The sequence below is a fragment of the Talpa europaea genome (genome assembly GCF_964194135.1).
Source record: "Talpa europaea genome assembly, chromosome: 1".
NCBI lineage: Eukaryota > Metazoa > Chordata > Mammalia > Eulipotyphla > Talpidae > Talpa > Talpa europaea.
This window is the reverse complement of record NC_140073.1, coordinates 99,802,755-99,819,742: the sequence shown is the minus strand read 5'-3', so window position 1 is coordinate 99,819,742 and position 16,988 is coordinate 99,802,755. Positions and strand designations below refer to the sequence as shown.

Below are 16,988 nucleotides of genomic sequence, written 5' to 3'. Positions count from 1 at the left end.
TTATTTAATCTTTGACCCCAAGTAGATTTTCACTCAAGGAGAATCAGTTGCATATTTATAGTCTTATCCCTGCCAATTTGAAAACTAAAGAGAGTTGGAATTACTATCACCAAAATTCAGCAGAACTGCTTGTTTTTATCTTTAACCTAAGGCACAGGATCCTTAGATAACTTTTTAAATTACTATTAGAGTATATATAAAATGATAATTGCTTTGGGGAACAAATACCAAGGAATTAAATGTTGCTATTACATTTCCTATAATTGTGATAAGTGAAAGAATCTGTTTTCAAATTTTTGAAAATAATTTCAAGTTCTAAACATTTTTATTAACTTCTTAAATAATTGTATTTTAAATATTTTGTTTTTTTTGCAGATGAAAAGTGGAGTATCTATGATGGGACTTCAGTTTTGTGGGTGGTCCACTGGCATGCTTACTTCCAATATTCCATTTACATCACCTCTACCTAGTATGGGATCAGGGTTGGGATTATCAGAAGGAAATGGTAATTCCTTCTTGACTCCCAATGTTGCTTCAAGTAAAAGTGAATCTCCAATACCACAGAATGAAAAATCCTCTTTAACACAATCTGCAGTTGTTGAAGTAGCAAAACCAGTAGATTTTCCTAGTCCAAAACCTATTCCAGAAGGTAGGTACCTTGACATGGCTTATAGACACCTATTTTATTTCATGGCTATAGAGTGCTGTATTATAGCTGAATATTTGATTGTTTTATATAGTTGGTAATCTTCTGATTTATTTATTTCATACTCAAGATATTTGTAAAAGATCTATATATTTATCTTGACTTAGAAATGCAATTTGGTTGGTGGAGAATTATTGACCCAGAGGACCTAAAAGCTTTGCTCAAAGTGCTGCATCTCAGAGGAATAAGAGAAAAGGCATTACAAAAGCAAATTCAGAAACACTTGGATTATATCACTCAAGCCTGCATCAAGAATAAGGATGGTATGTACCTAAAGAGATAGCCATTCTCTTGCTTAATTATGAGAATTAATTCTTTTATCTTTTTAAAACCACTTAGTCTTAATTCTTAACTTCTTATTAGTGGGCATTTCTATTTGGCTCAACAAGCAGTAACTATTTAAATTTCTTGACCTGGTATTACTTCTTGTAATTTTTATACCTGCAGATATTTTGTTTTGCGTTTCTTAAGAATATTCCAACCTTTTAAGAGTAAGCTGTCTACATATGCACAAGTACATTTGTGTGTGTTGAGTTACATGTATTTGTTACCTCTGGAATTTTATTCACTTTTTGAAAGAAATCACTGAAGGATTTTAAAATTAATTTCTTTTCAAATGTAGTTGCTATTATTGAATTAAATGAAAATGAAGAAAACCAGGTAACTCGAGATATTGTGGAGAACTGGTCAGTAGAAGAACAAGCAATGGAAATGGATTTGAGTATTCTTCAACAGGTAGAAGATCTAGAAAGGAGAGTTGCATCAGCAAGTTTGCAAGTGAAGGTAAAATTGACTTGGAATAAAATTTGTTTTTAGGGTAGTAAAAGGTAATTAATGTCTATTATATGCCTGATTTATGCCAGTTACTGTCCTAAATATTTTTGCTGTATCCTATTTAATTCTCAAAACAATCATGAATTAATTTCCCACATCTTACAGGTAAGGAAGAAGGCTCAAAAGTAAGTAACCTGCCAGTGAGCATATAATAAGCCAAATGTGAATTCAAGTCTGACTCCAGCTGCCATGTTTGTTTTATTAAATCTTGCTGCCTCTCTAATGGTATTCAAAAATAATCATTTTGAAAACCACATTGTATGGTAAATTTAAGAAAGAATTACCTGTTTATGATATGCCAGAGATTTCTGATGTGTATTGGCACATTAAAAAAAAATTAAAAATGTGCTGGGAAATTAAGTAAAGCTATGATAACTAGAAATTAGCTTGAGTATATGCATCACCACCTGCATTTACTCATAGACTGTAAACTTCAGTGTAAGGGCTCCTCACTCTTAAGACCTGGTGAGGAATCGGAGTTGTCAGGTAGTGTGTTGCCTTAAGAGAACTTGGAAGAAAGCAACATTAATTTCCAAGGTTTGGTATTTGTTATGATTTTTCTTCTGATTCTAAATAAATATTCACTTACATAGCTTAAAAGAAATTATTGTTGGAATGCAGTTTTTTTACCACAAGCAGAATTTTATAGTTTTGTTCATAATAAATATGATATTTTGTCAAATCCCTACTGTAATGTTTCATATAGGACCAAGAACTCACTTGTTTATAAGCCATGTTATGTGTCAGACTATCACTCTATATAATTTAAAATTAAAGAACATAGATGTATCCAAATACACACACATAGAGACACTGTACGTACGGGTATATACACACACATGCACACAGGCATGAACGCACATATATATGGTTTTAATTAATTACCGATCTATTGGGTGTTCCCATATCACAAACAGTGATCCAAATTAGTTTCCAATGAACAAGCAAAGCGAAAGCTATCTTTGTGTTAAAAATTTTTGATTTTATAAAGAAGAATGTCAAGGATTTCTCAGTTGATAATAAGGTGATATCTCTGAAAATAAATGGATAGTGATGAGTGAACCTGAGATAGATAGCTGAAAGAGTTTTAAAAATGTGGTCTCTGTGTAATTTGATGTTTCATACTTTATTCAGAATGAGATATTTATGCTATAATAATAATATCCTAGCCAATGCTTAAGTTTTTACTTCATTACTACTCTAATCTGGCATTGGGAAACTTTTGAGGACCACTGAAAAATGTCATTTTCTAGAGCTAATAAAATACTCCTTATAACCACAAACATAATTACCAACTTTGCAAGGCAATAATTCATTTGCCGAAATTGTTATGCTAGCAAACTATATGTATCTTCCCCTGGTACAGTATGAAATGCCTCATTTATTTGGCATTTTCAACAAAGGAACTCCTCTGCACATGTTAATTTTTTAAAGAAATAAATATTATTCCATTTAGTGCCACAATATTAAGCACGTTTGTTGAATGGCTTATGTTATGCAGAATTGTTAAAATGAGAATTATGAGTTTGATTTAAATTTTCTTGGTGATACTGGAACATCATTATCCAGACCAGTTATTAGTTCCCTGTCAGATAATAAGGCGATAATACATGTTTTTATCTCTTCAAAATCTATCAATTAATCATAGAGTAGTACAGGGTTATACATAAATTTAGATACAGCATACAGGAATTCTGCTGCAGATATGGGAGAGATCAGGGAATATTTCATGTAGAAATGGAGACAGAACTTGAGAAGATCAGTAAGCTTTTGACAGAGAATAGAGAAGGCCATACTAAGTATGAACTGAATGGACAGAACACAGGGGTGGCATGGAATTTGACTGCAGTATTGAATGTGTGAATGATAAGAAGAGAGAAAACAATAGATTGAGGTACTCAAATGTCATGGTAAAAACGTTGGCTTTTATATAACAGTGGGGACTTTTGAACTAGAGGATCAATATAAGCAAGCTGAGTTATAAGATCATTTATTCATTCAATATATGTGTATTGAGTGCCAATTGTTTGCCTTAATGTGTTGGAGAGAAAATGCATAAATCATGGTCCCAACCCTCATGAAATTATAGACACATGTAGAAATTTAGAGGGGGAAAGATGTTAATTATATAATCACAGTATAAAATTGTAACTATCAAAAGGCTATATAATATTATATGATTCTGTGAGAATCTGTAATATAGGCTTAGGCCCTAAAGGTGATCAGGAAAGGACTACCTGAGAAAGTAATTTTGACTTGAGAGCTGAAGGATGAGCAAAATTAACTAGGTGGTGAGGTACAGAGAAAAACTACATGGATAAACAGTCTATGCAAAAGTCCTACTACAAAAAGAAAGACGGTGAGTACAAGTACCTATGCAGAAGTGTAGTGGAAGGAATGGAAATATAAAGGAAGAGTGACTTGTCAGAGGCTACAGAGAGATTTCCATTTATGAGATCTCATGAAGTTCATAAGCATTTAGTCAAAAGTCCTTTAGAATACTTTTTCATTATACCTTTCATAACAAAATTAAGTTTTCTTCAAATATTTTTATAACTGGTTTTTGTTTTTGTTTTTTAATTTTCTGTTCTTCTTTCTACCTAGCATTAGGAAATACACGGTAAAAACGTCTAGTAAAGATCCTTGAGATCTGCGATATTGCTGCTGTATTTTAAGTAAGGGTAATTCACTCAACAGGCATTTCCAGAAGAAACCATAATAACTTTATTCTCTTAATGTGTAGGGTTGGATGTGTCCAGAGCCTGCATCAGAAAGGGAGGACTTGGTATATTTTGAACATAAGTCATTTTCTAAATTGTGCAAGGAGCATGATGGAGATTTTACTGGCGAAGAAGAAGGCAGTGCACATGCACTAGAACGGAAGAGTGACAACCCCCTAGATATAGCTGTAACCAGGCTGGCTGATTTGGAGCGGAACATTGAAAGAAGGTATCTGAAGAGCCCCTTAAGTACCACCATTCAGATCAAACTGGATAATGTGGGCACAGTTACTGTCCCTGCTCCTGCACCATCCATTAGTGGTGATGGTGACGGGTAGGTTATTGAGATTAACTTGAAAAATTATTGTGCTTCTTTGCTAATTGGAGCCTATTTTCTATTGCCTGTTATCTATGTATCTTCTTGTATGTCTGTGATCCGTATGGATCATGCTATTTGCATGGTGCTTTTGTAAAAACATTTTTTTTTTGTTATGTGCGTTGATAATCCTGCAAAGTGATCTTACATTTACCTGGTTGTGACTAAGCTTTGAGGCACGTAGCCACAGTCTGTGCACTACATCAAATTTAGTTGCTTAAACCTTATACTTATTGGCTGTTACATGTTTTTGTCATTGCTTGGCTTTCAGTGTGATGATTGTTTCACATTCAGTAACCATAAATGTGGACATGACCTACTTAATTTTTCTATATTTCAATGCAGAATTGAAGAGGATATTGCTCCAGGGCTCAGGGTATGGAGAAGGGCATTATCAGAAGCTCGCAGTGCTGCACAGGTAGCTCTGTGCATTCAGCAGTTACAGAAATCAATAGCATGGGAAAAATCAATTATGAAAGTTGTAAGTGTTTTCATTTAAGAAATACTATAACTAATTTACTTTGTCCTGTTTTTTCCCAACCTCCAGATCTTTCTTAATTATATATTATTTATTAATGTATCCTGTACTTGAAAGTTTGCCTAATTCTTAAAAACCATATATTTTGATATTTTCTTGTTTTAAGCTCTTTGAAGGAACTTATCAAATAGGTAACTTTTATTGTCTTTTAATTTTGACTCTCCCTCCTTTGATAATGCCTGTAACTGTAGTTTTCTCCCACATTCTGCCAGCTTAATAGTTGCTAATCTAACTATTTTGAAGACCCTTTCACTCTTGTAAATATTTCACTTGCTAACAACACCTGCTATTTACATCCACAGCATTCCTAAGATGTCTTTATATTCTATCATCATTTTTTTAAGCTAAGAAATGCATAGATAAGTAAATACATGATGACACAGGGTTCTCATTGTGTGCTCTAATATCACAAATTTTGCATCAGATGCTGTTAACAAGAAGTAAAGATTTTTTGGTCTTTCCTCTAGTAGTTATATCTGTTTTTTCACCTCCTTTGTTTAAGTCCAATAGTTATTATTGTTTACTGGCCTTTACATTGTAGAAAGTGCCCAATACTATATATTCAAAATCAAAACTATATGTTATGTGTTTTCTAGGGAGATAATTTATTTTAAATCATGTGCAAATACCCTTCTTGGCTCTTACATGTCATGTATAGAAACATGTATTCTATGTAGACTTTTATGAATCACTGTAACATTGACTTTTGAATTACAGACTAATTTAAAACATAAACATTTGATATTGTTTTTATGAATAAGGATAAAATTCCCTTACATAAGTGGTCATTTCCTGAAGAAGTGAGCCTTAAATAATTTAGCATTGTTTCTTTCATTTTTACTTCTATGCTTAGATTGCTCAAGGCCACATTTATCCTGTATAAATAAGTTTACTGTTTTTTGTGGGTTTTTACTTCTTCCTAAAATGCCCATGGAATAATAAATCTGCAATTTTCACAATATGCTCAAATTTAGGTCTTTCCAAATCCAGTTAGAATTTACTGTAAGTTTTAAAGCATTTTTTTGTTCATCTGGTAGCAATTTTACCAGGTACAAATAATATTTTTCTAAAATTATTATTAAAACCAGTTTTGTAGTCCTCTTGGACAAATATATTTGCTGAAACCTAGGCTATAATGATAAAAAGGATTGAATTGACTCATCAAAATGAAATTTGTGGTTATTTTTTCACATTGTGATCAGTTTTGTTATAAAATGTACACAGAAACCCAAAAGCTACTCTTTGTAATTTAAAGCCTTCAGTTTTTGTGAATTCATAAATATTTTCCATATTAATACACATTATCATTATTTGACTTCATTTCTCATAATCTTAATTGCTTTATTTTTAAAGTTTAATAATATATTATTTGCTATGGAACTACCTTGAAAAGAAGGCAGCTTCATATTCAAAGATTAATCAACACTTTGTAACTTTTAGATAGAAATATAACAGTGCCTCATTAGTCTTTGTAGTTAAGTCCTAACAGACTGTTAATAGTGCTTGATGTCTTTAGAATTACCTTGCTGCCAGAGACTAAGCTTACCAAGAAAGAAGGACCTGTCGTTATTTGCTTCTAGTATGCTTTCTATTATTATTAATGTTAAGCAATAGGCAATATCCACTGTTTTTTACTGTAGTAGCAAAAGTGTTAAAATCAAATATTAATACATTTGCTCTAACATATTGTGGGCTATTACTGTGATTTTTCAAGTGTTACAAGTTTGATATCTGTCATCCTTTCTTGATAAGTATTAGAAAATAGTTTTATTTTTAAATCATAAATGTGAGATCTAAGACAGATTATGTAGTATTTTTAATTATTGTAGAAACAGTGAGGATTTACTTATGTTTGTGCGGTGGTATTTCAACTTTGTTACAACTTTCCAAATGTTATTTCTGAATAAATACTTTTGCAATGGAAGTTTTAAAAATATAACTTAAATATGGAGAAATAACAGCATATTAAGATATTTGGTGATGTAGTTTTAAAAAGGTCTGAAAATAAATACTTACTGTTAAAATGTTAAACTCTGCTGCTTTTACCAATTTTCATATTACATACCTATGTATAATTTGATAGATATTTCTTGTAGTGTGTATCTGCTGTTTGGATAAGATGCTTAGCTTTTAGAGTATGCATTGAGTTATATATAGTACCTTATCATCCTATCCCAAATTAAGATTTCATGTTGTATTGGAAATTTAAAAATTAAGTTTGAACAGTTAATCTGTTTTGTTTTTAAGAGCATATAATATGAAACTTTAAATTAGTATAAATGAGTTATTGTTTAAATGTTTTTATTTTTTAAAATGATTTCAGGAATTTTCTACTGACTCTAAACATCAAAATATAGTGTTAGCACACACCATTTTTAAGCCATTTGAAAGGTTTTGCTTGTATAATTTTTTTCTTTCCCTTTATGAAACTTGATGAACAGATAGAAGATGTATGCGGTGGAGATGGCTTCTCTTTGCAGATTTTAAACTTCTTAGTGATATTAGAAATTTTTAAGCAGAGAAGAAATTATTTTTAGCTCTAAAAAAATCATGACCTTTTATACTCTGATTTATTATATCAGTTATTTTTTCTTAGAAATCATTTTGTAGGATACACTTTCTGTACTTGTGACAGATGGGTTGATTTCCAAAGTTTCCTGGTTTGGACACTTTTATTAATTACAAAAAACTGGGTAATTTAGCCAAAATCGAGAGACATCTTTTTAGTATATATAATTCTGATACTAATTCTTGAAAATTACTCTAACTCTTACTTATTTCTTTCTCAGGATATCATGAGGATGCTAAGATAAGCCAAAGATGAAATATTAAAAAATTTAAAACACCACATATTAAAGCTATTCATTGCTTTATGTGCTCTAATGTCATGTTAATTATTTCATATGTTGATGTGTACATGCTTCTGAAGTGTGTGCAGGCATTCAACCTCTAGCTTTGTTCTTTGCAGTGTACCTGAAATGTGCATTTACCCCAATTGAACTGCTCACCCCGTCATGTGGTCCATATCTGTGTAACGAGAGATACATAGATGTGTATGGCTACTGTATATTCATTAGCAAGCGGAATGTTCATTACTAATAAAATTAGGAAATATGGTGTGTTTGATATCCCAGTAACTATTATTCATAGCAGAGTGTTAACTTTAAATGATTTTTCACATGTTATAGTACTGCCAAATCTGTCGAAAGGGAGATAATGAAGAACTACTCCTCCTTTGTGATGGCTGTGACAAAGGCTGTCATACTTACTGCCATAGACCCAAGATTACAACTATTCCAGATGGGGACTGGTTTTGTCCAGCTTGTATTGCTAAGGTAAGACTGATCTAAAATTGAAATTTTTAATTGCCAGATCAAAATGCAGTTTTATAGGGATTTTTTTGAGATATAATTCATACATCATAAAATTCACCATTTTAAAGGGTAAAGTTCAGTGGTTTTTAATAGAGAAACAAAGTTATATAGCCATGACCAATATTCAGTTCCAGAACATTTTCATGACCCCTAAAAAGTACCCTTGAACTCATTAATAGTCACTTCCACTTCCCCTCTCGCCTCAGATTTTGGCAACCATTAGTCTGTTTTCCATCTACATGATTTGCCTATTATGGTTTATTATACATAAATTTAATCAACAACATGTAACCTTTTTTATCTGACCTCTTTCCCTCAGCACAGTTTTTTCTAGCATATATCATACTTAGTGAGCTAGACTAATGGAATACTGCTGATAAAGTCTATACTACCAAAGATGGATTAACAGAATAGCAACTTTAGGTGTTAAGAATTCTTTAGATTTTTAAAGTTTTAAAATTTTTTTAACCTTATATTTTGGACAATTCTTAGATCTCTCTTGAAAATGGTAAAATTATCAATCTTCTAGATAGAGATACTATTCTTTTTGTCCAGATTTTCACAATTTAAAAGAATATAAAATAATTGAAAGTCTATGGACAATTATTCTCTTATACCTCATATATTTTTAAATTCAAGGCAAGTGGTCAAACTCTAAAAATCAAAAAGCTTCATGTCAAAGGAAAAAAGACTAATGATTCAAAGAAAGGCAAGAAAGTAACTTTAACAGGAGATACTGAAGATGAAGACTCTGCATCTACAAGTAGTTCACTAAAAAGAGGAAACAAAGACCTGAAAAAAAGGAAAATGGAGGACAACACTTCAATTAGCTTGTCCAAACAGGAAAGTTTTACTTCTGTTAAGAAATCTAAGAGAGATGACTCCAAGGATCTAGCTCTTTGCAGGTATCATTTCAGTTTTCACATATTTCATATTTATGACATCTGTTAGAAAACTGCATATTAAAGGTGAATTTTATTTAGGAAAATGTAAATTCTGTTGTATAAGTAAATATATTCATTTATCTCTTTTAATAAGTTAATTTTCTTGAGCTTTTATTGGAGAGATTTTTCAAGCTGATTTTTTAATAAAAATAGATATTCTAAAGCCTAGGTATTGATTTTAAACATTATTTCCTTTAGTATGATCCTTACTGAAATGGAAACTCATGAGGATGCATGGCCTTTTCTACTTCCTGTAAACTTGAAACTTGTTCCTGGTTATAAGAAAGTTATTAAGAAGCCTATGGATTTTTCTACAATTAGAGAAAAATTAAGTAGTGGACAGTAAGTAAATCATTTCAGTTCAATGTTTTTTTAAATGTTTGATATGTGCTGGCTACTGTTGTAGTGAGCAAAAAATGCATTAATTAATAACAAAGACGTAGACACTGCCTTTGTGGAGAGAGGGAGGGCTAGAGAGATCCTGCAAGGAACACATGTGGCATGGAAGATGGGTCAATAACAATTGAAATTTAGTAGTATAAAGCTTTTTTTTGAAATTCAAAGGACACCAAATTCAGCTTGGGAGATATGGAAAAATATCAGAAAAGTCTCCCAAAGTAAGTAACATGTAAACAGAAACTTATATTGCATATCAGTGGAATATTGACACTATCATGAGGATTTAACAAAAGTTGACTCGAATATTTTCAGATTACTACAATGTAAAGAAAAAATTCATTGGAAATTTTAATATTAAAAGCCCAGTATGAGTTATCAGAGATACTAAAAATGCATTTATTAAATGTAGAAGAAAGCTATTCTTTGTTCTTCTTTATTCTAAAGAGTAAAGTGACTTCCTGGCCACAATTAATGATCTTTGTTAGACCAACTCAGACCTGACAGAGAGGAGTGCTATTAATTAGATAGTAGAATTTTATTGGTTTCTAGACCTTGGCCCAGTTTGGAGTCATAAGAATGAGTCTGTTTGCTTAAAAAGCCCACACAAAGGCATTCCACATGTGCGTGGCCAGATGCTGTGACGCTGTACTTTTCTCCATTCTCCCCTGATTTCTTTGTGCTCATCACTTCAAGGCAGTCACAGAAAATATGGAGAAACAAGGAACTTTACATTGAGAGGTTAACTACAAAGCACATTTAATTACGCTCTTGTTGTTATTTTTATCTTCATTACATACTTTATCGTATAGTTCTCCCTGAACAGTCTTTTGGTGAAAATTTTTGCGCTCCATAATTTGCATTCAGTTTAGAAGAGTTGAGTAAAACTTAGCTCACAATGCCCTGTGTCCCTGTTTCACATATCAAATGATTTAATAGATTGGTAAAACGACTAATTTATTTCCTTAGAGACTGCAAGTCACTCTTGGAAAAGATTCTTTTTTTTTTTAAATCACAGAGAGGAGTGGCCTACATTCAGAAGACAGTTAAAACTAGTGGTTCTAATGTGAACCAAGCAAAACCTACTGACGAGATATGAAGTAGTTCTTTTGCATGTCTGTCTATCAAAATAATCAGATGTTTGGGGGAAGGAGCTAACACAATAACACAATGGACTTTGTCATCAAAATGGCTAAGAAAAAGATCACCCAGGAAGACTTGATCAGTGTTTAAATTAGCTCTTGACTTTAATTTTCATGATTCTCCAATACGTGGATAGCGGATGAGCTTAAACTTTAAAATCTTCAAGACAGACAGACTTAGAATTCAAATGCAAAATTCCCAAAGAACTACAAAATTGGAACTCCCTTTTGAGATGAGTCCTGGTACATGGAAGAGTCACAGTGAAGGCAGACAGCCAAAGGGAAGCAGTTCTTTATAGCCCTGTTTTTGATGCCAACTGAATGAGAAGCAACATTTAGTGGATTCGGGCTCCTATAACTCTTGAGAGTTCTTTTTTTATTGTTTTTTTTTTTATTAAACCCAACCTAGTAAGTTGGAATTAAAATTCATAAAAAGTGTTACAAATTTTTATACTATAAATTTATAAAACAGAAGGAAGGAACTGCCTACTATAATTAGTCTTACTGCATTCCATCAACTGTCCCATCCTTCTGTGAAGGCACAGATGTGGGTATTATACTTATTTCACCTAGAATCTCACCTAAAATTCTCCCCTAGATGCTAGTCTACCTAAGCATTAATCATTAATCTTTTCTTGTAGAAAGGAACAATCTAAAGAGAGAAGTAATTTTCACAGTAACTTTAAGATATTTTATAAAAATTATTCTCTCAGATGATGTGTAATTCCATTTATCTGAAATATCCAGAATAGAGACAGTATGGTGATCGCAAAGAGGCTAGAGGACAAGGAGGAATGGAGAATAACTTACATCATGGATACAGGTTTCCTCTGAGGGTAATGACAATGATTTGGTTAGCTAGAAGTGATGGCAAATACAATGTTGTGAATGCTACTGACCTTAAAATGGTTAATTTTGGGGTAGGGTGAGGGTGGAGGAAAAATGGTTGGTTTTATGTTATGTGAGTTTCCCCATAATGAATAATAACAATTCCCAGGACAGGAATATGGATGAGGTTACATAAAGCCTTACTTAACTCTTTGAGCTCATTACAGATACAGAAATTTTACTTCTTTTGTTATTGTTCATATTAAAAGAAGGAAGTGAGAGACTGCACAAGGTATTCCATTAAAGAAATAGTTTTTACCAGGTCTCAGAATGTCAGTGCATGCTTCACAGATATATTTTTCTTATTTGTATTCTCTTTTTTAATTAATTAGTTTTTTTAATTTTTTACATCATTGTTCATTTTTAAACAATATTTGCTTCCCCCACCCCCTCAGGTGTAGTCCCCATAGAGTTTCCTTCACCAATGCACCCGTGCACCATCACCTCAGTCCCCTGAGCTCCTCCCTCCCTCCCTTGATCCCGCTCCCTCCTCCTCCCCTGCAGGATGTCTCTGATTTATAATTGTCTCTTTTGCTTTGTTGTGTTTTGTACTGTTATTATTTTTTTTACACTGATGTCTTATTGGGTTTCTCTATATTCCTGTTATAAGTGAAACCATCCAATATTTTTCTTTTTTCTTCTGGTTTATTTCACTGAGCATAATTCCTTCTAGCTTCATCCACATTGCTGCGAATGGCATGATTTTATCTTTTTCGATGGCTGAATAAAATTCCACTGTGTATATATACCACATCTTCTTGATCCAGTCATCTGTTTTGGGGCATTTAGGTTGTTTCCACGTTTTATCTATTGTAAATAGTGCTTCAATAAACATAGGGGTACAGATGGTCTTTTGAATTAATGTTTTTGTGTCCTTTGAGTAGATCCCTAGGAGTGGGATTGCCAGGCATGTGGTAGCTCCATTTTCAGTAGACTGAGGAACCTCCAGTCAGCTTTCCATAGTGGTTGGACCAGTTTGCACTCCCACCAGCAATGTTGAAGAGTTCCTTTTTCACCACATCCTCGCCAACATGTGTTGTTGCTTGTTTTTTTGATATGTGCCATTCTTACTAGTATAAGGTGGTATCTCAATGTGGTTTTGATTTGCATTTCCCTGATTATAATGGATGTTTCATATGCCTGTTTGCCATTTGCATTTCCTCTTTGGAGAAATGTCCTTTAAGTTCTTCTGCCCATTTCTTGACTGGATTGTTTATTTGTTTTTGTTGAGTCATGTGAGTTCTTTGTATATGTTTGTGATCAGTCCCTTATCAGCTGAATGGAGTGCAAAGATTTTTTCCCAATCAGGCTTCACAGATAATTCTTTTTTTTTTAATATATGATTATTTATTTATACAAGCACTGGGTACAGTCAGAAGCACGGGAGGGTGAGAGAATTCACCAGAGCCAGAGGGGAGAGCAGAGCAGGCTGACTGACGAAATACACGGCTGAGGGGAGCAGCGGGCGGCAGGAGATGTCTGTGCACCATGTGGGACCCTCACCCATCAGCCGGGGATCAAACCGGCGCTGCAGAGGCTGCGGGCAGCTTCCTAGCCCAGTGCTCAACTGCTGCGCCACCGGGAAGGCCCCACAGATATTTCTAATGAGTGAATTATTTTAGTATACAATTTGGAAGTTAGAATCACTTAATTTGAATTTCCAAAGCCCTCTTTCAAAATGTATGATTTGACTTGAAACAAACCCATTCCTCGATTACCAATTAAATTTAGGCAGATTCATTCATCTTCCTGTTCTTTTCTCTGTGTTCTTATAGAAAATGAGAGATTATAAAGGACTGTAGTCAAGTGCTCTTGTTGAAAAGCAGTTCCTCATAATGTTATTTCTATTATAGTATGTGCTTTCTTGGCTTGTTTTGGATCATCATACGCCAATGCTTCAGCAAAAGAGCATATGTGAAGAGAGAAGAGAAATGGGAGATGAGGCAGATTTGGGAGAAGAGAAATGGGAAATGAGATAAAGAAGCAGATCCTGGGATGTATGTAATAGCTACAGGGCAGGCATAATGTTTATTGTGCAGAGGACGCATTTACATTATTTCTACTGCAACTAAATATCTTTGAATTTGGATAGTGGGGTACTACAGGTGATACAGTTGGTTAGAGGAGTTAAATAAAGATATAGTTTTTTTAAAGAGTTATTTATTTATGCATATAAGAGCTGGGGTACATGGGCCTCCCTGGTGGCGCAGCGGTTGAGCGCTGGGTTGCGAAGCTGCCCGCAGCCTCCGCGGCGCCAGTACGATCCCCGGCTGCTCCCGGCCACTGGAGGAGGGTCCCACATGGCGCACAGACCTCTCCTGCCGCCCGCTGCTCCCCTCAGCAGTGTACTTCGGTCCTTCTGCCTGCTCTGTTCCCTGCTCTGGCTCTGGTGAATTCTCTCACCCTCCCACGCTTCTGACTGTACCCAGTGCATGTATAAATAAAAAAAGGAAACAAAACAAACAAACAAATAAATAAAAATACATGCCTCTAAAAATATATATATATTTAAAAAAAAAAAGAGCTGGGGTACAGACCAGAGATGCAAGGGGTGAGAGTATTCACCAGAGACAGAGTAGGGAACAGAACACGCAGACTGACTGAAACACACTGCTGAGGGGAGCAGCGGGCGAGACAGGAGAGTTCTGCTGTGCCATTTGGATATCTCCCTAGCCGGGGATTGAACTCGTGCTGCAGAGGCTGCGGATTGCTTCATAGTGCGGTGCTTAACCCCTTGCGCCACCAGGGAGGCCCTGAAAGATATAGTTATGTGAGATGCGTCCTCTGACTGAGTTATGGTCCAGATTGAACAGGAAATGAGATGTAGGAAAAATGCTAGTTAATTAAACTATACCTGACGTTCAGAGAAATCCATTTTTCTGTTTAACTTGTCTTTTAATTCTATATAGTTCAGAATAAATGCAATTGTTTTAATGTTCCACTTTTAAGAGGTTATGTTTTATATAAGCTTAAATGCAGTTATCCTCATCTTTTCCTGTTCAGTTTTACTCTTTATTTTACCTTCTATTACTTCTTCATTTGTGTTTATAAAACAAAACTGTCCCATAAAATAACTTTTAAATCATGTTGTGTTTTTGTTTGTTTGTTTGTTTTTCAGATATCCAAATCTTGAAACCTTTGCTCTAGATGTCAGACTTGTTTTTGACAACTGTGAAACATTTAATGAAGATGATTCTGATATAGGTAGAGCTGGCCACAGTATGAGAAAGTATTTTGAAAAAAAGTGGACAGATACTTTCAAAGTGAGCTGAAATTATAATAATCTCCTTTTTACCCTTTAAAACAAGGACAAATGAGACCAGCAATGTGAACTGTATTTACACAAATGTGCAAGGCACATGCATAGTGACTTTTTTTTCCTTAAAATATCACAAAGTATCAGAAGAATGATACCATTTTTAAAGGCTTCACTCCTACAACAACCAAGGCCCTTGGTTATTGGTTTGTGTGATTTATCAGCTAATTTAGGTAGAACAGGGAAGCACACCCAAAGAATTTTCAAAGGAAAGGGTGTTATAGTGCAATAGCAATTAAAATATATCAAATCGCACTGAATATTCAACACCAGAGCTCTAACGTGGGAAACGGTTCTCCTTTCCCTCTCAATAAATATATATTTTTCATTTTTTTACTTTGTAGTTTATTTTTTAGTGAATGTATTTAATTTTATGAATTATTTATGATTAAACCACATCCAGAATCTTCGTTTTCTGTGAAAAGGAAGAACTAGAAAATTGCTTTAAATCTTGAAAATACAACAAGGAATGTTTTAAAATATAAAACAAAGCCAAGTTAAACTGTTTACACTGATGTGCTATAAAAGCACCAAAAATAAACTTTACTGTAGAGTTTCAAGTACATTTATATATATATATCTATATATATATATGTTGCTGCATCACTTGTGTAGTTAAATGTATTTCAAAAACAGTGAAGAAAAATTGACTTGTATATACTGTTCATTATTGTTTATATTAAGTCTTGTTTTAAATATGTATTATGTGTATATATTGTTTGCAGACATTATTGTTTATGCCTTAGAAGGACTGTAGCATTTTATTTTAGTCTGAAGGTAATTATAGCTATACAGCTTGTACAGTAATTATCCTCTACCAACACTGTGGCGTTTCCTTGATCTTGGTAGTGCCTGCCTTTGAAACAGGGTGTAGGGGATATTAGTTTTCCATTTTTCTATTTTGTTATATAATTTTAAGCCACCAGGGCCTAAATTAAAGTATAATCATTTGTATCCATGTGGAATAAAATTGTGACATTTTCCTACGCACACAGTATTTTTTCATAGAAACATTTCCCTCCCATTTGCCTTGCCTCAGAAATAAATTTAAAAGACATTTGTAACCACTGTGTTTTATCTACTGTGTGTTGTGGTGGCCCGTTGGAGGCAAATAGATCAGAATTTTTTTTGTACCTATGTAAGAGTACTTGAAGTTTTATTTAAAATAAAATGTTGTGGAAAAGGTAGCATTCTTTTTTTTAGGAGTGTTATTTTTCACTACTATGTGTGGCACGGATACAATAAAAGACTTTTACAAACTAGTATTTTAGTTTTTCTTAATCAACTTGAAAATATATTCTTTTCAAAAAACAGTTAAATTTGATTTTTACAGAATTATAAAGAGCAGGAGAGTGTGGTTCAACAAACATTGGGCTGAATACAGAAGGGTGGTTTAAAGTCAAGTGATGTGACTTCCATGAACTTCTGACTGTTTTATTGGTTATCTCACATGTTCAATATGAAAATATTAGAATACATTTTTAAGGTCTTGTTCTGAAATGAGAAATGTCTCTGTTGGAAGATATAAAACCCAGGTATCAATTAAAGAAAATGATCATTTAATTCTTGTAAGTGAAGAGACACAAATGCAGGCATTCATGAAATATAGTTTGATGCCTTGCTAAACAAAAGAAGCACATACCTGCCTTCATGAAGCTTGCAGCCTAGTGGGGAGGTGGTCCTTAGACACTCCTGCTTTGAATAATGAAGGGAGAATAGAAAAGTTGTGAAGAATGTTTTTCTAACTTTAAAAT

At 33.5% G+C, this 16,988-nt stretch overlaps 1 protein-coding gene across 4 annotated transcripts in view; it reads left to right on the top strand.

Moving 5' to 3' along the window:
• Positions 1-15,212, top strand: part of BAZ2B (bromodomain adjacent to zinc finger domain 2B) — a gene marked incomplete at its 5' end in the record, with an annotated part of 102,514 nt that extends 87,302 nt beyond the window's left edge. For 3 of the 4 annotated variants that reach the window (XM_084235178.1, XM_084235177.1, XM_084235175.1), the window contains 9 exons: positions 376-649; positions 814-969; positions 1,329-1,489; positions 4,284-4,489; positions 4,982-5,117; positions 8,363-8,509; positions 9,188-9,453; positions 9,691-9,834; positions 15,037-15,212. In XM_084235178.1, coding sequence (XP_084091304.1) covers positions 376-649; positions 814-969; positions 1,329-1,489; positions 4,284-4,489; positions 4,982-5,117; positions 8,363-8,509; positions 9,188-9,453; positions 9,691-9,834; positions 15,037-15,190 — 1,644 coding nt within the window. In that variant the 3' untranslated portion in view covers positions 15,191-15,212. Of the gene's footprint in view, positions 1-375; positions 650-813; positions 970-1,328; positions 1,490-4,283; positions 4,595-4,981; positions 5,118-8,362; positions 8,510-9,187; positions 9,454-9,690; positions 9,835-15,036 lie in introns of all 4 variants that reach the window. The other variant, XM_084235176.1, reaches the window with a different exon arrangement.
• Positions 15,213-16,988: the final 1,776 nt, after the last annotated feature.